This window comes from Equus caballus, chromosome 1, assembly GCF_041296265.1.
Source record: "Equus caballus isolate H_3958 breed thoroughbred chromosome 1, TB-T2T, whole genome shotgun sequence".
NCBI classification, from domain to species: Eukaryota; Metazoa; Chordata; class Mammalia; order Perissodactyla; family Equidae; genus Equus; species Equus caballus.
This window is the reverse complement of record NC_091684.1, coordinates 39,474,947-39,501,235: the sequence shown is the minus strand read 5'-3', so window position 1 is coordinate 39,501,235 and position 26,289 is coordinate 39,474,947. Positions and strand designations below refer to the sequence as shown.

The 26,289-nt window shown below is 38.3% G+C and overlaps 1 protein-coding gene across 1 annotated transcript in view; it reads right to left on the bottom strand.

The window, feature by feature from the left end:
* Positions 1 to 26,289, bottom strand: part of PANK1 (pantothenate kinase 1) — a 110,491-nt gene that overhangs the window by 79,726 nt on the left and 4,476 nt on the right. Inside the window, exon 2 of the mRNA XM_070224422.1 lies at positions 25,117 to 25,265. Coding sequence (XP_070080523.1) covers positions 25,117 to 25,265 — 149 coding nt within the window. The remainder of the gene's footprint in view (positions 1 to 25,116; positions 25,266 to 26,289) is intronic.

Below are 26,289 nucleotides of genomic sequence, written 5' to 3'. Positions count from 1 at the left end.
GATAATATGACAACTAAATGGAATATATGATCTAGGATTGGATCCAGGACTATAAAAAAATTAGTGCGACAATTAGTGAAATTTGAGTAAAATCTGTATATTAGTTAATGGTATGATATCAAAGTTAACTTTCTGATTTTCGTAATGTACTATCATTATATATGTTGTGAACACTGGGGAAGCTGGGTGAGGGGATATGAGAACTGATTTTTGGTGGCTTTTTTTTTTTGCAACTTCTTTATAAGCCTGAAATTATTACAAAATGTTAAAAAAAAGACCCTTATCTCCCCAGTTTACTTGTTAAAGGTGCTTACTTATTAAAATTTTGTCTGAACTAAAAGTAAATGGACTGTAAGTATGTCTCCATCAGCTTTCTCATCTGTTCTGCACCCTGTGTTCTGTCTCTCTAATAGGCTGCCATGTTCCTTTGTCCAGATGGCGTCATGCTCAAAGGTGCCAGATGAAAGAGAGAGCTATTTACATCCTAGACAGCATACATTTGTATATTCATTATGACAATTTTCTGACAAATCAAAGAAAAATGTTTTGTGCTAACAAAATCAATGCATTTTGATAGTTTACCATCATGTGGAAGTCAAGTGTGTTGGGAAGGGCATTTTTTCCCTAATTCACATAAAAGAACAATATGGCTAGCAGTAGCCCTATACTCCATTCCCTCCAAAGCCAACACCAAGATACAACCTCTCCTCCTCTGAGTTAGATCTAGTCACAGGCTGTCTCCTGGCAGGAGGGAAAACTCTCTTCCTCATTCTTCAGCAACAGAATGGAAACCTTCTCCCAGATTTTAAAATGTCCTGAGGTGTGACGTCCCCAGGTTGGTTGTGGAAAGATTACATTGACCAGCCAATGGGTAAAGAGGAAATGTAGTGGGGAGAGTTATAAGATAGCTAGGTGATTCTCAAACTTCCCCAAAGATTCTCGAACAGCAGAGGAGAGTTATATCAGGTAGGATGTTTTAGACTGCAAGTAACAGAAAACCCAGCTCAAACTAGCTTAAGCAATGAAGAAGTTTATCAACAGGCAGTCCAGAGCTCAGAAGGGCTCCAGGCCCAATACCATAAGGGTTCCAGTCCATTTCTTTGTTATTCTCTTGGTTCAGTCTTCCTTTGTATATCAGTTTTGCCTCCAGACTAGGGCCCTCATTAATAGATGGTTTACAGGAGAAAATGGAGACACATGTTTCTTTGTTCATGTTCTACAGGAGAAAAAGACAGACTTTCACTTAGCTGTACTACAGAAGCCTTTCCCTTCAGTTTGACTGGGCCAACTTAGGTCACATGCCCACTCCTCCACCAATAACATTCCTGAAGGGAGAGCTGTACTCTGAATGACTGAAGACTGAATTCCTAAACTATTCAAAGGCAAGGCAGTGGGGACTGCCATGAGTGGTTTAGCATAAGCAAGATATACTCCCAAAGCTGGGGATGAGGTTAAATTCCTTTGAGTCATGGGTCTTCTGAAGGAAAAATGGATACTTGAACAAAATCAGAGCTTTGTTGGGGGAAAAAATGGGGACAATGGAAGCTGAGGAAGTGAATTGCTGCTTCCCCTTGTGAATCTAGGATGTTGGTCCCACATGAACTTCTACAAACATGATATTTCTTTGCCATTTCTTCTTCCTTTTTAAGTGGGTTATACCGCTATGGAAAAGAGTATGGAGGTTCCTCAAAAATTAAAAATAAAACCATCATACAATCCAGCAATCCCACTACTGGGTATATATCCAAAAAAATTGAGTACAGGATCTCGAAGAGATATTTGCACACCCATGTTCACAATAGCCAAGAGGTAGGGGCAACCCAAATGTCCACCAACAAATGAACAGATAATCAAACTTTTGTGTATATTTACATAAAGGAATATTATTCAGCCTTAAAAAGGAAGGAAATTCTATCACAACTACGACATGGATGAACCTTGAGGACATTATGCTTAGCGAAATAAGTCAGTCACAAAAAGACAAATATTGTATGATTCTATTTACACGAAGTGTCTAAAGTAGACAGATTCATAGAAAAACAAAGTAGAATGGTGGTTACCAGGGGCTTGGGGGAGGGGGGAAAAGGAGAGTTGTGGTTTAACAGGTAGAGTTTCAGATTTGTAGAATAAAAAAGTTCTGAAGATCTGTTTCATAACAATGTAAATATACTTAACATTACTGTACACTTAAAAATGGTTAAGATAGTAATTTTTATCTTATATTTTTATAATCACAATACAATATTTTTTATTTTGGAAAAAGTGGTTTAAAAAGCCCCTTCATAAATCCATTGTTAAACAAAAGACCTATTTCCAACAACAAAAGAAAAAGATTCAGGAAAAGAATAAAACTAACTTCAAATAATGCAAAAGGAAAGGCAAATAACGTCAAACTACTCAACAATAAAGGGCTCTTTTCTTGTTTTATTATATAAAATACAAGCAAGGATACACATGCTTAAAAGAGGCATGGCAACAGATACACAGTCCTAAAAATTCTTCAATAAAAGTAAAGCAAGGTTTGGTTTTGTTTTCTTATGTATTCATGCAGACACTGCTTTCTTATGTATACATCGAGAAGATGTAATATTAAATATCATGAAAGACTATCACATAGTTTTATCAATGCAGGTTGCATCTATATTTCACAAATATGTCAACAAAATCATTTTCTCTTCAATCACATTTCATTTAATTTTTAACATCCTTTTCCTGCTTTAACTTAAAAATTCATATACATTTCTAGTTCTATTTTATAATATGTCTGGGTTGGGCTTATTTTAGCATGAATCTCCTCTTCCAATTTTGTGGAAAATTGATTACTCTAAGAAGGTATTTATCCTGTGGCATCCAGAAACCTCTGGCACTTAGCCACGTCCACCAATGCCACTTGGAGAGGCAAGGTATGGTATCTAGAGAAATGAATTTTCTGGAAGACAATCCCTCTGTGTCCAATAATAGTCAACTAGTTAAGTGAACTCTAAGGCAGCCAAATCATAGACTATTAGACAGCTGTTTAAAAAGCCTTATGAAGAGTATATTTTCTAAATGTGGGGAATGCTTACCTCATAATAAGTAAAAAAGAAGAAAAGAGAATGCAATGTTGATCATTACTATAAAAGAAAGAGGTAACAGTAACAGCGAGAATTTGAAACATATGGATACAAAAACACCACAAACAAAATCAATTAAAATGTTAATAGTGGTAGTCTTTGGGTGGTGGATCTTCAAAAGACTTTTTCTTTGTATTTTCAATTTTCTTTTTTTTTTCATAATTTATATGACACGTATAAAATGTTTAGTAAGAAAAGTGAACTGGAGTGAACACAAAGATTGTAGGTCCAAAGGTCTCACTTATGAAAACTTGAACATTATAAGCACTATTTTGGCTGTTTTGAGGACTCACGCCACCTCCCCCACTCCTGCTTTTTTTTATTTTTAGTATGTTTTTGACAGTTGACGTCAATATAAAAATACTACTGTAAACATACAAATAAAGATAGATCCAGAATTAAGTGGCTCAGTTTTCTATGACTTAACTCCTTAGGCTTTTAAAATTTATTTCTGAGTAATAACAAAAAATTCCTATTGACAATGCAAGTAAATTAATTTAGAACAAAATGAAATTCTTGATTGTTTGAAACAGGATTAAAATGAAAAATCCTCCACCTAGAAATATGAAATTATTGTTCAAAGGGATATAATTTAAAAATCTGAAAGCATATCTATGTGTAAAAAGTCATTTCGTTTTACCTCTTCTTTATATAATGTATGTATTCCAATTTGAGAAGGTGCCTGCGCTTGTTCCATTTAAACACTTTTTAATAGTGTTGTCATTCTGCTTCTGGCAAGCACAGCTCTACATAAGCATAACCCACGTGGAAATCCCGACATTAGAGTAATTTAGGTTCTGTCCTTGGGACAGCGTTTATCTAGTGTAAGATGATGAATGTCCCATCTATAGGTGAAAGTGTTGTGGGTTTGAATTGCAAACTCTGTTAAGACTCAAGCCCCTGGATCTCATCCATTTGCTGTCTCCATCAGAGTGACAGGGCAGCTCTCAGCTGGAATCTGCAGCTGCTGCTCTCCTATGCCCAAGGGCACCTGCTCTGCAACAACTGGAGCTTGACCTTCACATGCATGTTCTATTTAGGTGGTACACATAACTGGAAGTGTTTTCGAATCCTAGCTCTGCCTCTTACTACTAAGGAGCTGTGGATGGATCGGTTACCTAATTTTTGTGGCAGGAAAAGTTTTTGAGAATCAATTTTTCATATTCTCCATCTCCTGTGCTCATCACTCCCTTTTTAAGAAGATGACTCTTGGTATTTTCCTGCCTCGTGGTTTTTTGCACAAGGGGAGCAGACATTTCCATGGAGCAGCTTTTATTTTGTGCAAGTTCAAACTCTGCTAGATTCTGTTAGGTGTTCCTAGGAAAGGGGAAAGGGAGACTCTTTGAAGGCAACAAGAAGGAAGAGGCAAATATGTCTCTGTTACTAAAAAAGGGGTGCCTCGGGGTGAGACGATTCCTGAGAACTGAGTACCCTTGGTGCAGTGGCCAGAGGAAGAAGCTAGTGCTCAGAGGATGGCTGTGCGGTGAGGTGTACCTTGAAATACTGAAACCTAGCGGCTGGGACCTCACCCTCTTAAAGATCCTTGACACTGCAGGTCACACAGAAGCCTGGAGTGGCCCAATCCAGAGGAAACTTGTCTGGTACAGAAGACGGGCATCCATCAGACACTTGTACGCATGGAAAAGAGATGACAGGACAGGCCCTTTCCATGCTTCAGCACATTGGGCAAGACCCAGAATCCTGAGTCAAGTCTTGGGAGAGAAGCCCCTGAAAGGCTGACGTCATTTCCTGCCATTCTAGTGGAATCATGCTAGAAGTTGGTTTTAATTAAATTTAAGAAAATAAAATCACTGCACATTTCTTACACAGCTGAATTTGTGCACATTCCTGCTATGTCTGTCTGATCCTCTATTTCTTCACCATATCCTAGAGATCCAAACACTTGCCTCATAGAGTCATTGCGAGGATCAAGTGAGATTAACATTTGAGGCCTGGGCGAGGGCGTAGGCATACTTACTAGGTGCTCAGTTGTTGTTCTCTTACATTTGTCTTTTTAGTTCTTTCTCTCTGAGATGAGACTGCCAGAAAGAATAGCGGGGGCTGGTATCAGGACCTCTGGGAGGCCTTGGGCTGGGAAGGTTGAGGGGCGATGTTTTTACTAGTAATAATAATGATAGCTACCACTTATTATGAATCTTTTATAGGCCAGACACTCCTGCAGCATAAATCATGTCAGCGGTTTTTAAACTGCTCTGTAGAGTTCTAAGATTCCGTGGAGGGTCTCAGGAGCTGCAGCAGAGAGCAAAAGGGAGACTAATAAGTTCACATTAGGGCTGCTTCCTCTGTTTCAACTAATGGGTTTTATTTTTATCTGTTTAATATATTGATCTCTATATAAGATTTTGTTTGAAAAGTAGTATGTTTGTTAAAAATGTTTGAAAACAACTTCTGTCATATTGAATCAAGATGGCAATATAAACAAACATGTTCATCCAGCCTCCCTCTCCTAATCTAAACCCGAAAACGAATCCAAAGGACATACATATGCAAATAGATATATAGCAATTTGAAGATCATGCTGACTTAGAAGATGAATTGCTCTAAATGGACCAACAATTCTGGGGGAATTGTTGAAAAACAGAAAGCAAAATTGGGATACCACTGAAGGAGGGAACCACTGGCCAACATTAATGAAGAGGGCACCTGTAAATTGTGAAACAGGCTTCAGTGTTGCTCCAAGCTTGGGGAAAGTGGCTAAACAGATAAGCACTCACCGACACACAGGCAGGCTAACAGGTAACTGAAAATGCAAGCATAAGGACACAGCCAAGAATCACCAAATATTTGAAGAAAACTGAAGCAGAGTTCCAGAAGGACAGAAGGGAGGGAATGGAGGAGAGAAAATGTTAAAAAAAAAAAAAAACACACACAAAAGAATATCTCAATGTCAATGAAAGACTTCAAAGGGCCCATGAGTGCTCCTTAGACTGAATAGAAAAACAAATTCAAAAAACCCCAGATCACACCTAGACACTTGATGGTAAGTAACATTTCAGAAAACTAAGGACAGATGATCCTTTTTTATTATCCCTTGACAAAAAAGTTAATAGTGAATGTAAAGCATATTATTTGGGAGAGGAAAGAAAACATTAACATTAAAATTTTGTAAAAATTACAGAAAAAGTCTGATATAACATGATAATAGGGTCCCAAAATTCAATTACATAAGGCCAGTTCCTAGGGTCTGGCTCACACTACAAAGTTTAGCATCACCTGGGGGCTGGTTGTTCACTCTGGCTAAAATATCAACGGGCAGACTTTTAACCATGGTCCTGGGTGAGATTTCCATGGCAGCACAGTGACTCCAGGCATCTCCCAGTTAGTTCAGACCCGTTTCAATGGCTGATCCTATGAGACTGGATAATACTGAAGACACAGGACCCACCCTTCACATCCCTACTTACCGATTTGGAGTTGCTGCTGTTTCTCTCCCAGCTGAGACTCTCTCTCCCTTCCATGTCATGCTTGTCCTGCACTACTTTCGCTCACTTCAATCCAAGAACAGCGCTGAGTGGAGAATGGGAACCAATCGCCAGTCAGGTTACATGAGTTCACATGATGGTGAGGGTTTCCTATGCCTTATAAGAGCAGCTAGCAGAGAGCTGGGGCATGAGCTAATGAGAAATAAGAGGGGCGGTTCTGATGAGAGAGTGGTGAGGACAATAGAGAAAGGAAGGCTGGTCCGGCAAAGGGGCTGCACAATATTTACTGGGAGGAGCAAGTTCCAGAAGTAGAGGATAAGCTGAATGCAGTGTAGAAAATTGATTCTGTCAGATCAAATAGGATTGATATGGGAAAATGCTCCCAATACAGTGTTAACTAAAAAGAACATGGCCAAAAAACCCTGTGAATATAGTTTGATCCCTGAGTGTGTAAGTGTGTTTTCTTTACACACTTGCTACTGTGAGATGCTGAGGACACGGCAGATAACAGGAATGAATGCACGGAGTTTCTACTCTCGTAGGGCTTAGAGTTTAGCACGATAGCTAGCTTTGAAAGTAAACACGTTAAAAGTGATTATCACTGGTTGTAAGATTAGGGGTGAGTTTCTTTTCTTCTTCATAAATCATTTTTCACGTTTTCTACAATAACTATGTATGCCTTTTTATAATGAGAGAAAAGCAATAAATCTTCTATTTTAAATGAACATACACTACAAAGGAACCCAAACAAAGGAGACCAGACTATAGGGAATCGACTTACATTCATCAGGCTAACAATAGCTTTATTTATAAAACAGAATGTCAATTTTATTTATGCAGCTCTTTTCAAGGTGTTACAGTAGGACCTGAGGTTGGACACAGGGTTAAGAAGAAATTCTTGCTCACAAGAAAGATTAAATTATTGTTTATGTGGCGCTTATGGCAGAGGGAGCTGAGGGGATGGTTAGCAGACAGATAAGCAATTAATTATATTTCTTTGATGAATAAATTAAGGACTAAATAGAGGTGTATGTACTTTATAAAGATGCAATGCAGTTCGTTGTAGCATAAGATTTTCTATCTTCCAATTTGGAAAATGCTTCAATCTCTTGGGTGACAATTTAGGAGGCACTCTAGTACATATTATCAGCAGCACATTGCCAAAGCATCTCCTAGGGAGATAAAATTTGAAGAATGTTTATTATTACCTATGCTAGGCCGACTTATTAACTTCAATGTCAAAAAGACCCTGTCCTACATTTTATTCTTAAGAGTAGGGAAATGGAATAACAACAATAATAGCAATTACATTTAATGAGCATTTACTTTGTGCCAGGTATTTCACACTGATTACCTCACTGGATCTTCACAAGAAATCTCTAAGGTAAGTATTACAGGTCCACAATCTCTTACCTAAAACCCCGGGGACCAGATGTGTTTCAGAAATGATTATTTTTTGGAATTTAAAAAGAAATTTGGAATATGGTACATATATTATAAACTTTGTAACACTCCAATGGGTATGCAACACAATATTTCTCAGAGAAATGTAAGAAAATTCATGCAAAGTGGAATAAAGACCATAAACAATGTTATAATTTATTTACATAAATAAATTAGCAAATTTATTGGCATACCCAAGAACAGTCAACCTTTGCTTGGCAGCCTTGAAATCTGTTGGTGCCCTTTCATCAAGCATTGCTAAAGTTTTTCTAGGAATGTAGCACCAGTACAGAGCTGTTTCATCAGCATTGTAAATTTGTTTGGGGCTAAGGTCCTCATCAGATATTATCTTAGCAAATTCATCAATGCAATTGTCAGCGGTTTCATAACCAACAGAAGCTTTTTCATCACTGATTTTAAGATACTTGATACCATGACGCTTTTTAAATTTCTGCAGCTAGCCTTCTGAATATTCACACTCCCCTTCAATGTTCAGTTCTTCGTGGTATATTCTAGCTTGTTTCATGACCAACAAACCAGTCAGTGGAGAGGGCCGGCCCCGTGGCCAAGTGGTTAAGTTTGCGTGCTCCACTTCGGGGGCCCGGGGTTCACCAGTTCAGATCCTGGGCATGGACCTAGCACGGCTCATCAACCCATTCTGAGGCAGTACCCCATAAGAAGAACTAGAATGACCTACAACTAGGATATACAATTATGTACTAGGACTTTAGGGAGGAAAAAAAAGAGGAAGATTGGCAACAGATGTTAGCTCAGAGCCAATTTTCCTCACCAAAAAAAAAAAACAACCCAGTCAGGAATGACTTTACTTCTTTGTTATCAAATCCATTCAATCAACACACAGTCAAGATCTTAATTTTTGGCCCTATGCAATATTTTTCTAATTTTCATTAGTTCTTGATTATCACTGTCACTGTAAAATTCCAACAACTTATCTTTTGGTTTCTTTAAGTCATTAGTGATTCCCACACTATATTTTTCAGTAAGACGTCTCACAGACAAGCCACCATCAAGCTTCTGCAATAAACCCACTTTCTGAACTATTGATCAAGGCAGTGAAACCAGCAAACAGCCATTGATGATTAAGTATCTAGGTACTAAAGTTTTTCCTTTTTGCAATTACTGATTATAGGTTTTAGCTGTTTAACTCACCCATTGTTAACTGTGCTGCTTAGGCAAAATGCTATCTGACTCCCACTAGACTCCTATAGATAACATCTCCCTGGAGCCTGGGTCACCATGGTAATGCGTGTGTGAGCTGTTTTTCAGGAATTAGAACTCCTTGTCCATTTCAGGCCAGTTGAGACCACCAACTCATCAAGTGGGCCCATGCCGATGTCCAATAGGCGACCTTTTGATGTCAAGAGGCTAAAAACTCCACCCTCAGATCATGCTAATGCCGCCATTTTGTGAACATGGGTCCTGTGAAGAGACATGGAGTCTGACTGCGCTTGCACAGATCATCAATTACCTCACCTCTCCTCACCTCCAATCACCTCTCTCCACCTTTCAGACCACCTTGCCCCCATCCCATAAATATCCCTGAGTCCCTGTTTTCAGGGAAGCAAATTTGAGGCTCATGCTCTTGCTTCCTCACGTGGCTGCCTTGTGAGCAAACTCTCTCTGCTGCAATCTCATCATCTTGGTGTTCGGCTTTCTGGGCGGTGGGCAAAAATGAACCTGGTTTGGTAAGAAATGGTGAGCGAGCCAGGAGCTAAGCCCAGTTGGACCTTTTTGCCTGAGATTCGTCAGCCCCTTGCCAGAGTGCAGAGCCTGTGGAAGAGTCCAACAGGTGCCGGGAGCGTTCCTCCCGGGACTGTTCCGGGATTCTTTCCTGGCTTGACGCCGCTGACTCCTTGGTGCATATCCTCACTTTGCAGTAGAGAGATGGTTTCTTGGTTTGGAAGACGTCTTTTTGGTGAGTAACTTCAGTACAAGTGACTACATTCTTATTTCTTCTTCCTTTAACTCTGATTTCCAAAAGAAAGCCTTGGTTTGGCAGGGGACGCCCTCCGTGACTTCTGACAAAGGAAGCCTTGGTCTGGCCTTCACTGTGAGGATCTTGGTTTCGAGGACGCTCGATAATAAGGAAAAATTAGTGGATCTGCTCCAGAAGTGCTCTTGGCTTGGCGTGGTTTGGTTTGGTTTGGAGATCTGGTTCTAGCTGCAGCATAAGTATACTTTGACCCGCCGTGTCTAAATTACGCTAATTTGATTCCCACCTGCAGCCCCCTAGGCTGCGTTCTTCAAAACTGGATAACCTTCAGTTACAAGTCCATGAAAAAGAAAAAGATGGTATTTTTCTGTAACATCAGGTGGCCACAATCAGAGAGCTGTTACAATGACTAGTCTTAAGAACTTAACCAAATTTGCAATCTCAGCTTCCACTTGTGGTCTTACAGATGCTAGTGAAAGCTCCACACCCCACCCACACCCCGCCTCTGCCTGGTTTTGAAGATTCCATGTTCTACCCCGGGAGCTCTCCTCTGCCTGGTTTCAGAGTCCTCATTCTACCCTGGGAGCTCTCCTCTGCCTGGTTTCAGAGTCCTCATTCCACCCCTGGGAGTTCTCCTCTGGTTTTTGGGCACCTGGAGTGATTCCAGGTTAGCCCCTTGGTCAATCCTTTGACAATCTGGAACCCTGTTTTGTCTCCTGTCAAGAGCTTGTTGAGGGTTTTAGGCGCCTACTAAGTCAGTTGTGGGGACAGACCTGTAACTTATTCTGTAAACTGTCTTGTCTGGGAACTGTTGTTTGTGCCACCTTTATCTTGATAACTCTTGGGAAGAGGGTGGGAGCGTGAGGCCTAATCACCTCTTTCCCTTCTTTGTCTTGTTTGTCACCTCCTCTGTTGTCATCAAGTCGGGGTTCAGTTCAGGCTGAATCTGAGCAGAACCTACACCCTCTGTAAAACCAAAACTTGAAAGCTTTCTGCTAGGGACTCAACTCTCAATCCTGGCATTGGGAGCCCGCCCTCCCCAGCTCCAGGCTTTTGCCTCTTGCCTCCCTGGCTTGCCTTGTGCTTGCTCAGGGACTAAGAGCCTGGACTGAATGGGACTTGACCAAATCTTCTAACTATGTTGACACCTGCAGTTGGGCTCTGCACCCTTCTCCGGCCCACTGTCAGCCAGATACTGACTGTGCTTTACCACCATGGGGAACGTCCCAGCATCCCCGGAGACTCACCAATTGGGCGCATTTTAATTAACTGGAAACACTTTCAACTTTGGATGGGTTATGCCCCAGAAACTCCATCTTGGAGAAAACTTGAGTGGTTTCTCTGTGCCTTTATGATGTAGTTGGACAGGTAGGCCAACCCTAATGTCATTTGAGTTACAATGTAATTTTCGAGAAATCAAGAGCAACTGCCCTAGGAAAATCCTTGTAAAACTGGAAATGCAGCTTTAGAGGCAGTTCCACCCATTTCCCTATCTCAGAGAGCTTACAAATCCTCTGGAGACTATCTAGCCCATCGCTAATTCCTAAGACTGAAGGAAAAAAAAGGAAAAAGGCCAAAAAACGGCCAGAAGAGCGCCCTCACCAAAAATATTCTCCACAAATATTAGTAAAAAGGCTCAAAACAAAATTTGGATTCATAACTAGGGAGCCTTGTACCTGATTCATGGCAGTAATTTTAAAACGGTAGCTGTGCAATCTCTGTGTATGTGTGTCTATATGTAGGTTATATGTGTGATATTTTAACCTCAGGATGTTATGGCCAAAAATTAAGAGCTCAGTTTAATTGGCTTAAAGTAAGGACTTACCTAAATTATTTATAAATGGAGAAGAAATTAACCCAAATGTCTTTTAAGTTAACATGATATAAAATTAATCTTTGGTAAATGAAAGCTTACTTAAATTTGTTGGGTTGGTTAAAATGGACATATCCTCCAGAGTTAGCACTGGATATGATGCAGACATGCAGCCTTTATTCTACATTTATTGGTCAAATAAGCTGATGTTCTATTACAAAACTGGTTAGCAAAAATAATAATTTGAAATGATGGCTAATTTGTCTCACGTCTCATGAACTTTTATAGGCAATCTAAATAATTATTGGGAACGCGTAAACTAAATAGATGTGAAAAAGACAAAAGTGTTGGGTGAACTTTTTAAAATAATTCTGTCTTACGACATGTATATTTAAAATAACTTCCCAAATCTTTCTGGTAACTTGACTTTGAAGTGTTGCTAGGTAAAATTGAATGATAAAAAACTCAGTGAATATCTGGGTCATCTTTGAAATAAGATAAAATACTGAAACATTATCCTTGGACATGTCTAGAATTACCTACTTTTGGTTTCTTATTACAAAGAAACTAAAAGGTGTTGGGGTCTATTAGTAAACACGTCTTGTATTTTATTAAGATTTTACCATGAAGAAGCATGTTTCTAAAAACTGTAAGATGTATTTATAAATCTGTCAAGCCACAGGGTGCTAATGTAAAGGACAGTTCATAATTGCTTACTTTTTAGTTTTTACTAGGGTCTGTAAGGGTTAAAACTTCTAATTAATATACGTAATTAAAGCTACTAAAAATTAATAAGGCAAACAGCTCTGTATACAAGGAAATGTTTTCAGTAAAGAAGGTATAAAGAATGGAAGTATTTTCGTTTGTTGGGTTAAGAAAGATAAATTTGTCCTCTAGTACTAGAAGGGAAGAAAGCAAGCATGGGACAAATTCTGAATGTAAAAGGAAAGTTACAGAAGGTTTGTGAAAGAAAAATTCTGAAAGGAGTTTTATGCCTGATCAAGATGGATGAGACTAAAGTAAACCCAATTAAGTAAATCAGTTTTAATGTAAAAAAAAAAACCAAGATGAGCTGGTGCAAAAATTAAAATTTGGTTTTCTCTCTCAAAAGGATAATTTTCTTGAACTTGGTCTGCTCTTGTTACAGAGGTTATAAAAGGGTTTTTCATTATTTTTGTGAAAGTCTACCTAAAAGACAAAATCTATGTTTTGTTAAAATAATTTCTTATGTTCAGAAAGACTAAGGTCTATTAAGATTTTTTGACTGTTTTAACTGTTTGTCCTTGACTGCTTCTGTTGTCACTTTGAATAGATAACTGAGCGTTGTTTCCTATCTGAACAAATGTTTTAAAATCTTTTAATATTTTTGACAAGGTCCCCACCACCAAAATATTCAAATCCTGAATAAAGGCTTTCCTTTGGCCTGGAAGAAGGAAGAGAATTTCTCTGAGGATTTTCAGAGGGCCCCTGAGACTTCTCAAAGAGATTTGCTCTCTCTTCCTATAAGAAGGAAGACACTAAGCTAATTAGGCTTATTTGGTACGTTAAATTACATGGGAAGCATTGTCAAATAAGTGATGATAAACTTTCTTAGGTGGTATTATGTGAGTAAATGTTATTGATATAAAGTTTTAAAAATTATATAACATTCCTAAAATTCTGATCAGTCCTGGTTGTCAGCCATAATTCTGGTTATTATTTTAAAGTACTGTATGTCAGAAAATTAATCCAATTTCTTTGTCAGTTGCCATTTGGGGATCTTGTTGTTTACAGACAGTGTTTTACTCTGCTGCTTTTGCAAAATGTTTCGTCTTCAGAGAAATTCATGGAAAGGACTCTGACACTCTAGAATACAGGTTTCTGATAAACTTTCAGATCATAAAACTTAACTGGGTAAGAAATTACAGAACTCTAACAGAGAAACTGATGACCTCATAAAACTGCTAACAGAAGATTAAGACCAAGATTAAGATTAAGTCTTGCTAACACAGGACTGAATGAACTGATGAGGATGACTATGATTTATATGAATTTTCATTTGAGATATTGCTCACTTTTTGATGTTCTGTTTTGTTTCCAGATTTAGGAAGTTTTTTTCTCTTTTTCTCTCATGCTAACTATGACTTATATCAATTTCATAAATTATACCTTTGTAAGCAGATTTGAAACATTTATTTTTCTCCCTACCTGATCCCTCCAGGATTTGGAAACTCTTATTGAGGGAGTATTATTTTCATGGCATTGTAGTTATTTGCATAAGTTCAATAAGAATCTGTTCTCCTTACAACAGGACACAATTGGAAACACTGGTTATCTTACCAAAGCTTTGACTGGGATGCCATATTTGAGAGAAACAGGAATAGACTCAGATATGACCAGACAGCTTTTGAGAGACAAGGATTGGACTTTGTGGAAGAAAGCCACTTGGAAATATTGGCCTGGTACCTTGTTTACAAGGATTCCAGCACCCCGGGTAAGTAAGGAAGGTCACTTATCTGGCAGGTGCCTGGAACCTCAAAAAATTTGGGGGGAGCTAGAGAAGAGAGGAATCCACCCAAATCTGTAGGTATCACAGCCAAAATCTGTTGAAAAGTCTTTGGCTTGGCTTTCCTGGCCTTTACAGAGAGGCCTTTAAAGTTCAATCTGAGATTCCTCTGAAAGAGTTCCAGCAAAGCAGATTTGAAAGAATCTATATAACCAATTGCTATTCTTGCTGTACTTATGTAAATAATTGGGCCAAAGGTTATTGAAACTAAACTTATTTTGCAAACCGATTAGTCTTAATTTGGCTATCTTTGGTATAAATGAGGGTGATTTTAGAGAGAAAAATTATGTTTCAATAAGAACTGTAGTTGTTATTATATTCATGGATATTAGGTTTTAGTCCTGATAATTGTTTTTGAGGTTTTTATTTTATATCTGTTAACTGGACAGGATCCTGAATTCTTCTAGCCTCTTGAAATATCTGGCTACAAATCTCCAAATTAACATTTTCAATTTTTTCCCATCATTTTCATTTGGAATCATTGAGAACTGAATCTGCTCTTTTCCTGAAGCCTTGCAAACTGAAGCTGGACAACTTGATATAAACTTAAAAAGGCTCACATCTGTTGCTGTGTAAGACACTCAGTAAGATACCTGAACACCTGATGACATCATCAGAGACATTTCAAACTGCAAAAGATGCTTCGACTCTGACACCTAGAAATCTTCTGACTGGCTGCTGCCTGGGCTCAGAAAGGTTTATAATTTGCTCCCATGATTAACCTTATTTTTCTTTTTGTCTCTCTAGAAATATTTCTTATTAAATACCTGATTACTTGCTAACACAACATAGGCCAAACTTTGGGAGCCCACCTGCATCACCATCTTACTAAGAGACTGGTTCCATGAGATGGAACAACCTATGGCCCTCATCAACAGGATAATCCCTCAAGATTGAAGATGAACAACAAAAGGGGGGATTGATACCAGTCAACACAAGGTTGACATAAGGGAAGCCATATTATAAAAAAGAAAACATATTGTAACTTTGAATGGCCTCTGATTAACTAACCCAGACATGCTCTGTAGATTTTATGGACCCCCTCAGCTGCTATAAGTTGATAAACTTGTTCTTTTGAGTTCCTTAGGAATGTGATGACCCCCAGGCAGAGTCTGTGCTGATGGCCATCATCAATGACAACTGAAAGACCAGGGTACAGGCCGTTCCTCCGGTCTTTGATGCATATACAGTAAAACAAAAGACTATCAGGAACTGAGACCAGATGTCTGCCCCCACCTGGAGATCAGATGGAGGCCCCAATGAGATTAGGTCTATTTTTCAGGGACTGTTAAAATTTGAGTTGTCTATATTTCTTACCCTCTGGTAAGCCAGGAACAAGAGAATATTTCCAAATGAGTGCCAAAGAGTCACATTCCTTTAACCCACATCTACGCCCCAATTCAGCAGGAAGTAGCTAGATGGGTTGTCACCCAAAATCCCTCAAGAATGAGGAATGACCAAAGAATAGGGGAGACTGAAACCAGCAAACAGCCACTGATGATCAAGTATCTAGGTACTAAAGTTTTTTCCTTTCTGCAATTACTGACCATAGCTTTTAGCTGTTTAACTCACCCATTGTTAACTGTGCTGCTTAGGCAATATACTATCTGACTCCCACTAGGCTCCTATAGATAACATCTCCCTGGAGCCTGGGTCACCATGGTAATGGGTGTGTGAGCTGTTTTTCAGGAATTAGAACTCCTTGTCCACTTCAGGCCAGTTGAGACCACCAACTCATCAACTGGGCCCATGCCGATGTCCAATAGGTGACCTTTTGATGTCAAGAGGCTAAAAACTCCACCCTCAGGTCATCCTCACACCACCATTTTGTGAACGTGGGTCCCATGAAGAGCATGAAGTCTGACTGCGCTTGTGCAGATCGTCAATTACCTCACCTCTCCTCACCTCCACTCACCTCTCTCCACATTTCAGACCACCTTGACCCTTCCCATAAATATCTGAGTCCCTATTTTGGGGGAAGTGAATTTGAGGCTCACGCTCTTGCTTCCTCACATGGCTGCCTTGTGAATAAACTCTCTCTCTGCTGCAATCTTGTTGTCTCAGTGTTTGCTTTCTGGGCGGCGGGCAAAAATGAACCTGGTTTGGTAACAACAGATGCTTCCTTTTCTTCTTCTCACTGTTACTCACAGGCATATCTTTAACTCTTTTGGGCACTTTCATGGTGCAATTAATCCCCAAGTCACAAAATGTCAGCAAATAGCAGAGGGTGTACCACTGAAGGATATGAGTGCTGAGACATAACCGAAGCTTTGCATTCGTCCACAGCAGGTTTTGCTGCCAAATAGTCCTGGTGACAAACTTACAAAAACACTTTCAGGTTTCAGAGCATTTTTGCTTTTTTGTTTTTGACCTATTTTGGACTTGTGGAGTAGAGACTCTGGACCTGTATTAAAAATATCATTTTAATGGCGAAAACACAGGCTCAATTAGTAACTTGCCCAAGGTTATGCAGCTATTACTTGTCTTTTCTGCTTCTATTCAGTCTCCTAAAATTTGGTCATTTTACCAGAGAAAGAATGTTTCTTTTGGGGGTATTGTTTGCCAAGATAATTTGAGTTGGAATATTTTTAGCAAAGGAACCTGAGATAGTCCTGGCCATTTGACTGACATGGTCAGTAGTTGAGCTCCATGCCGGAAAACGTGAAGATTGCCTTGGCAAGAAGAGGCTGGACATGGTAAATTTATAGTCATTGAATACAGACGATTCTTTTTGTACTAAATTATTGTTTGATACTTATCTGCCTGGTTACTTCTTGCCCCACAACGAACGATCAGGAAAAATGAAAGAAAATAGCTTATTTTAGATATGTCCCAAACACTCCCACAAATTTCCCCTAAATATGCACTCATTTGAAAGGTTTTCTGTTTGTTTTTTTAAACTGTTCCACAGATTGTACATCCGAGTATGACTCAGAATTATGGTTAATCAAGTTCAGAATTAAAACCTACTTTAGACATTCTACTAAAATACTTCCCTCAACTTAGACAGAATTTATTAGAATTTTGAATGACTTTTAAGGTTCTGTGTTTTCAGCCCTATTTCATGTGTTATTTTATGAATTCTTTTTGGAGAGCTGACTTTTCTTCCTCATTCTCGTCATCTTCATATTTGTTTAGATCTTCATCAAACATCTACTATGAACTATTGTAAAATCTTGAAGACTGTTGGTTCAGTCCCAAGTCTTTCCCTCTTTTCCCATTAGGTGCAAGAGCAGTACTTAGGGCTGAGGGGTATATAAAAATGAGTAAAGCACAGTTCCTGTAATCCCAGAAGAGTTTAAAGTCTAGTAAATAAACATGAGAAATGAATAAAGTCCAGTGAGGATTCTCTCCCTCAGGAGAGGAACAGTTCATAATTGTTAGGTGGGGCCAGATCCCTCTCATATTGTTTTTCTACACTAGTCTCTCCTGTTAGATTGTAATAATAACTACCATTTATTGGGTACCTTCTGTACTAAAGAGAAGCTTGCATTTAAGAAGCATCACACTCAGAAAGGTCTGTTGACCTTGCCCAGTGTCACTAACCTCTTAAGTGACAGAGCCTGGAATCCATCTGTCTGTCTGACTATAAAGACTTAGTCATTTATCCCCCTTACTTCGATATACTCTTTCCTTTGCCTTGAGCAAACGTTCTGCATTCCCACCTCTCCCTTCACTATAGTCCATCCTCCTACTTTATAAAAGAGAGGCATACCCTCACTTATCAGGAAACTTCTTATGGTGTAATTGTCCCAAGGAGTAAAAATCTCCTGATTGCCGGAGAAAGGACAATTCAAATGACTGGTTTTGGGGAGGCCTCCTTGAATAATTAATCAAAGCACATAAAAATCTGCCTAACGCTTGTCTTTCTTATACATATTTCTGTTAAGGGCAGAGTGCTACTTTAGAATCTGGGTATTTTGGCCAGTGTTGGGATATTCTGACTTAGAATGAGTTGTAGGGGTGGCTTCTGTCCTTTTTTGGACTACTACTAAAGAATGCAATGCTCTTGAGAGTTCTAGGATAGCAAAGCAAAGACAGCTCTGAAAAACTTTTTAAAGGAAAGCAATTCCTTTCAATATTTAAAAAATACTCATCCTAGTACTTGTCATTAGCTGGAAAGAGAAACACCTCCAAATAGTCTAAACAGTAGTGGTAGTGACAGTGAGATTATTTTCTAATGTAACTGGAACATGTTTTAGGAATACCAACTTTTTAAAAGAAACATTGGTTAACATCCACAGAGAAAATTTTTTAAAGATTTCTCACAAATTAGTTGTAGATCATCTAATAAGGGAGTTAAAACCTATTTTATCAAATCAGATCATGATATGTTTATTCCGATTACAGTCCATCCACATTTTATTTCATCTTCTGAATTATTTAATTTTTACTATCTCCTAATAATAACACATGAATCTGCTAGCTGCTAAGACAATTAGTTAGCTATGTGACAGAGACTGGCTGTATGCTCATCAATTGGATTTCTTCTTCCTGAGTGTACAGGAAAATCACATTTCCCATTCTCCCTTGCAGTTAGATTGGGGCCACATGCCTGGGTTTCCACCAAAGGAATATGAGCAGAAGTAATGCACCCCTCTTCCAGGCCTGGTTATAACCCGCCCCCGTTATTCAAGCTCTCTCTTTCCCTTTTGCTAGGTCTATGGAGGTCAATACTGCACATTAGCAGACGAAAGGAACCAAGCCACTGTTCTAAAGACAGCTGCCAGGAGAGTCACCACACCCACACTAGGGCTATGCAATGAATGAGAAATAAAACCGTGTGGCAGTGCTTTTTACAGCAGCTAGCTTGAATTACTCTGATTAATATAAACAATAGATACCTTTATCTTTTATTAAACACATAAGAAATGTTTGGTTATGATGTCTGATGCAATTCGTGATTTTATCTTGGACTTTTTTTTTTTAATTTTTTTTTAAAGATTTTACTTTTTTTTCCTTTTTCTCCCCAAAGCCCCCCAGTACATAGTTGTATGTTCTTCGTTGTGGATCCTTCTAGTTGTGGCATGTGGGATGCTGCCTCAGTGTGGTTTGATGAGCAGTGCCATGTCCGCACCCAGGATTCGAACCAACGAAACACTGGGCCACCTGCAGCGGAGCGCGCGAACTTAACCACTCAGCCATGGGGCCAGCCCCTATCTTGGACTTTTAAGCATGCTTTTTATTATGTTCAGAAATTTAATATCAGAGTTCAAATCATACATATGTACTTTTCCTATAGAATATCATACCTACTCTCATAGGTTTTGCTTCATAAGTAACTCTATTTTTAGCCGGATACCACATGGTACTATTGCAAATTAAGTAATGAAAAATGTATTACTTCATTTTAATTAACTAATGTAAAATTAATTATATTAGAACTGCATCATTTAATCCTGATTGCTTTTAGAAATACATTGGACGAAAATGGATTCTATAACATTTCTCAGTGTTTTTGATACTATTCCTTAAAACAAACATTAACACATTTATTTGACCTAAAAAATAAAATCAGACTTTTTCTGACAGAAGATGTCTTATTTGCTTAGTTCGACAGTGAGGACTGGCTTTGTCAATTAGGTTATATGGCAACACACTCAATAAATGAAACCTTCAAGATTTTGACATAAACATACTTAAAACATGTGACAAAAGAGGTTTTATAAAAAAAACTGTATTAGTATCGATATTGAAATTAATATTTCCACATTGTACTGAGTATATTGGTTTAAATGAAGTGCCACTGGGTGAAAGAGTAAAAGGTATAATTAATAGTCACTTGATGATCCTTGATAAAGCCTTTTTTGGTGTAGTTTCTGAGATTGAGACTCTAATGTCTATGTAATAAAACGATTTATAAATCAGATGGTTTCTAATTCATAGCTTTAAAATAAAATTAAAAAGAGGACCTAACTGAATTGTTAGCTGATAAATCTTTAAACATAATTTTGAATAATAAATCACTGTTATTTTGGCATCTAATTTGAAAGAAGTTTGAAGAATTGGGTGAGGTCATTATAATTAAATTCTTTCTTTTCCTAAAATATTTGTGTGTATAAGATAACTTTACGTTTACTTCTATAAAAATGAAAAACAGCAAGAGAATCGAAGTGGTACTCTGTCTCATTTTAGACATAATATGCTTCCATGAGTACACGAACTAATGGAAAAATAAATCCTCATTAATGTCAATAAGAGGTACATTGCTGAAAATCTCTACTTACATGTTTAGTAATTATCAAAAATATTTAATATATTTATATTGTTTTAACTACTTGTATAATAATAATAACTGTCATGATAACTACAAAAATGTCTTTTCAACTTAGAGGGAATTAAAAAAATTAAAATCTATGTAAGTATTTTTGTTCGAGAGATATGATAAGGTGATCAGTAAAAGCCTGTTGAGCATGAACACTTCTACATTAGAAAATTTATATCGGGTAAAATTCTAGGGGAAGTGGAAAAAAAGTTCAGGATGTAAAAAGGAACAATGCTACTTTTCTGATTGCTAAAGAAGGCTGATTCAGGTATTTTTAAAAACTGTGTGCTAATCTCAAAATTGCTAATATGAGATCATACTATACTAGTTATTTATAACAATATTTTTCCTTATGTAGTGATTTTTAAAAAGTTGCTTATGTTCTGAGCATTCATATTCTGGCTCTGCCACTCACTAATGATGAGTGCTTGGGCATGTCACTTAATTTTTCAGGGCCTTGGTTGTTCCCTCTATAAAATGAGAAAGTTGAACTAGATCATTTGCAGGTGGCATTATATCTCTAATATTCTATACCTCTGTGACTAAAGACTCAGAAATATTCCTTTAGATGACTGAAAACAGTATCTAAAAATGCATTTCTCTTCTTTTTCCTTCCTCTCATTTTCCTTCTTCCCTCCCTCTTGTCCTTCCTTCCTCCCAATATCACTAGGGCCCTGTTGCCATGGCAAAGATTGTATTTTTTGAGGGATTTGCTGAAATCGGTCTCGTTAATTATCAATTAATTACAGTAATTCAATGGCTTCCCTTAACCAAAAATAATCAAACTATTCATGACATCATTTTCCCTAGTACTTGAAATCTGAAAAGTATACAATGAAGATAATATTTTCTAAAATAAAAAGATCATATTGCATGATCCTATTTCCTCCTTCTAAGTTAGAATCTTAAAATAGCTCATCAGAAATAAAGCTCTTTGGAACAGACAGATTCACTGGAAAGTCTGCAATTGTTGAAGAACGTGTATGTGAGGTCCACTAGCACTGCCTTATTCTGTTTTGAAAACAAGGCAAGATATAATTTACAAACAGTGCCATTTTGGTTTTAAATAGTTCTATTCCTGTAATGGAATGTTGTGGTTTTTCATATTTCGTATGTAATGAGCAGTGAGAAAAGGTCTTGAAATCTTAGTGCTGGGCTTTTCTTTCTTGCTCCACTTCCAGGTAGTCAGATGCATCCATGTTGACTTGTGGAGACTGAGATTGTTAGATCAGGGATATAGAGAAAGAAACAGTTAATATTCAACTCACTGACTTCCAAAAGAGGGCAGAGCAGGGGAGAGAGCCCATGTGAAGAGATGGTTGCTAGAGATAGATGCTAGCCCTGGAGGGTTATTTGGAAGGCAGGCCAGTGCCCGTAGACCATGCCCACCATTTGAGTGAGCACGCCACTTTGCGTAGAGAAGCCAAAGGTGCTGTTGTCATCACTGTCAGGTCATTATAGCACCTGTACTCAGCCTCTTGGATCATCCAGGTGAAGGATGTCCACCCGTGCCCTAAGACTCTGCTAGGCTCCCAACTGAATGGCTCTCTGTGGATTTCACCATTGTCAACAGGACACGCTTTTCAAAACACGTTTTCAAAACAGTGTGAGTTCCTGCATCACCAGAGGGCACTGAAGCAGAAGCAGAAGCCTCAGCTTTGGCACGTGGAAGGTTCTGGACAGTGGAAAACCCATTGCTGGTTACATGTGTATATCTTTATGCTGGAGAAATACTAGGGTCTTAAGACCAAATGAGATGGCATATAAGAAAGTGCACAGTATTAATTCATTCATACATTCAAGTCATAAACTTTTATTGAATACCTAATGAAAACTATAGTTATATTTAGCTTATATTTTGAACCAGGCCCTGTGCTGGGTACTGGACATACAATCATCATAGTCCTTAAAGAAGTCACAGGATGCTAGAGGTCACAGTCCTCAAAGAGGTCACAGGATGCCAGACATGCTTATGACACCTGCAAGACTTCAATCACTGAACGAATATTTATTGAGCACCTACTTTGTGCCAGGCACTGCTCTAGGTACTAGAGATATGGTGGTGAACAAGATGGACGAGGTCCCTGTCTTGTAAGCTTACACTGTGGTGGGGAAGACAAAGTGTAAACAAACAAATAAGGTAATTTCAATTATTATAAGTGTTATGAAGAAAGTAAAATAGGCCAATGTGATAGAAAGTGACTGTCTCGGGGGTAAAGAGAACAACTTCAGGTAGGGTGGGTAAAGATAGCCTCGTTGGGGAGGGTATGTTTAAGATGAATGCTGAATAATGAGAAGGAGCTAGTGATGCAAAGACATTTGGCAAGGACAGATAGAGAGAACAGAAAGTGCAAAAGCTCTCAACCAAGTACCGGCTTAGTGCGGTCTAGAAAGATGGCCAACGATGCAATCTCTACAGGCCCAGGAGTGGAGAGCCTCCTAAGAAGGTGATAGGGTCTTACAGCCTCACACACAGTAAGTGCTTAATAAAGGAAAGCTTCTTTTCATATTGGATTAAAAGAAAGTTTATTATAAATTCAAAAATAGTTTATTATAAAAAGCCCCCTCTTCCACACCTTCAGTCCTGCTTCCCAGAGGCAACTGCTCTTATCATTTATTTTTAGTTCTTCTGGCAGTTACTATACATATATTTGAATAACATTCTCCTAATGTTATTTCTTCATGCATCAATTATAGATGTTATCTATTTATTTCCTATAATGACAGGTAAGCATTTAGCTCAAGAGAGTTAGGGTTATTTTTTCTTCCTCTAAGGCTACCTATAAATAATATACTTAAACTGCTATGTCCTTTTCCTTCATCTCTTGACTTCTACATCATAAGATTGAGATATTATAGGCCCAATACTTCCTGTTGTTTCTCTTCCTCCAAGTCTTTGCTGGGCACAACTTCCTAAGCCTTATAGAATATAATTCCAACTCTTTTTTTAGCGAGTCACACAGGGCCCTTTATGATCCAGGCCCTGACTACTTTCTTCATCTCACATCATTATCCACTTTAGCTACAGTCACATAGAACTATGTACTTACAGTTTTGGGAAACTTTTGCATGCTTTTGTCATTTTTCTCATTGCCTCGTATGTTTTCTTTGCCTAGAATGGCCTCCCTCTGCAATTCACTGGCAAATCCCATGCATTCATTTTAGCCTACATGTCACCTTAAGAAATCTTCCCTGGTAGATGCCATTTATTAAGTTAAAAAATATTATTGAATGGCTGTTACGTGCAAGGCACTGTTCTAGGTGTCAGGGCTATAGTGGTCCAAGACAGACACTCATGAGCTTGCACTCCAGTGACTTAATAAAAATAACCATTATGAAACCTACTATGTGTTAGGACTGTACTAAATAACTTATATACTAATCTATTTTAATCTTTGCAACTTTATGAGACTCAAAGAAGTTAAACATCCTTCCTGAGGTCACTTCCTGTAAGTGGTTGAGTTTATTTTCAAACTTAAATCTGTATGACTTCACAGCTCTTATTCTTAAGCTACACTCACTCTGCTCTTATTATTCCTTGTATATTTCTATCACAGCATTTGTCATATTTTTTGCAATTGTGCATGGAGTTCTCCATATAAACCACAGGACATAAAAAATGATTTGTGTGAATACGTTCTCAATTTCTCGGGATGGCACAGAACTAGTACCATTCTAGATGCACAGGAGAGAAACTAATAAATTACATACAGTGGGTGCCCAAAGGAGTTAAGGATTAACTCTCTCTTGGAACCCCAGATTGAGAAAGGCTGCTTTAGACTGAAGGCTTCTTAAGGGTAGAGACATCTGCCACATAGAGGATGCTTAATAAATTTTTGTTGAACCTATTATTCAAACCTTTGTACTCAATACATACTCAGATTTTGGATTGAAAAATGAATTACATTAGCCCTGCTTTTGGAGGTAACTTTGCAGCAGGAGCTAGGCACACAGTCTTCCTTTAACAGAACTCCAGGGGTGTGGGTCCAAATTCTGAGAGGCAGTAGAATGTGGTGGTTAATTACACAGGTTCTGGAGCCAGATCACCTGGATTCCAGTTCCAATTCCACTGTTTACTATTTATACAAATTTAAGAAGTTATTATTTAACATGTGCCAGGCACTTTAATAAGAACTTTACAAATGTTACCTGAATTAATCTTCTTAACATCTCTATGTAGTAGATACCTTTACTATTCCTTAGTAGCTCCATGCCTCAATTTCTTCCTCTGTTAAATGGGGATAATAATAATAAACTACCTCATAGGGTTACTGTTAGGATTAAATGAGTATAAAATGCTTAGAATAGTATTTGGCACATAGAAAGTTGGCTATTACTACCAATGGAGGCTGTGACCAGGGCAGGAAATCAGCTTGACGTTAACAATTTTTTCATCCTATGCTAATGTTCATTTCAAGGGCACAGATAGAATTATTTGGAATGAGTGCTAAATCTTAAGCACCTCCCAGTCAAGTTGGCCCTGGTTCCTAAGGGAAAACTCAGTGGTTGGGTTGAAATGGAAACCATAGGAAAAAAATACCTCTGAAATTCATCCAGCTTTGGGCATCTGCTCTGCCACCTCTCAAGTCCACATTATCATCATATCTTGCTGGGATAGCTGCAACAGCCTCTAACTGGTTCAACAGCATCTTCCTTGGGTGCCTCCATTCTCTCCTCCAGGAGATTAACCTTTTCAAAACACAGAGGGACATTGGATTGTACTGTGCTCATTCTTAAAACAGTCCATTGGTTTCTCATCATTCTTAGAATAAGGACCCAAATCAGTAACTTAGCTGACTAAGTCCTGTAGGATCTGGCCTTGGCCCATCCCTCCAAACTCATCCCCAGTCATCCTTCCCCACCGTCTCCACCCTAGCTACATCAGCCTTCATTCATTGTTCAACAAATATTTATTTGATCACTATATATTTACAGTCATTGAGGATGCATCAGTGACCAAGAGAAACATAGTAATTGTACTCATGGAACTTACATTTCAGGAGGTGGTGCAACAAGGACAACAAAACCCAGACAAATATAATTGCTGGTTGAAATAAGTATGAAAATGGGATTGATCCTACAAACAAAAAAGAGGGCCTATTTGAGATAAGGTGGACAAGAAGTCTTCTCTAAGAGGGTAATATTATACATAGGATCTAAAGGAGGAAGACAAGAGAGGCATATAATGAATGAGGAAGAGAGAACTCAGTTGGGGGGAACAACTTATGCAAAGGTTCATATATGCTGGAAAGATCCTGCTGTGTTTGAGGAACCAAGTAGATAAACTTATGCACAAAGTTAAGTAAGAGAGGAGGGAGGTTGGCTGATGCCTGATTTTGCAGGGCCTGGTAGGCCACTGTAAAGAATCAGAAATTATTTTCCCTCTTCTTTTTATTTCAGAAAATCTCGAAGTTATTTTAAGAAGTTGAAAGAGTGGCACAATGTACAGTGTTATACCTCTTATCTAGATCCACCAATTATTAACTTTTTGCCACATTTGCTTTTTTCTGTTCTATTCTCTGTGTTCTCTATTCTTTTGTTCTCTCTCACATTCCCTCTATTTTGTTTTTGTTTTATCTTTTGGCCAAATCTTTGGAAGGTAAGTTGCAGACACTGTGACACTTTTCTGCTAAATACTAAAGCAAGTAGCTTTCAAAAACAAAGACATTCTTCTATATAGTCACAAATTATCACATACAAAAAATTTAATACT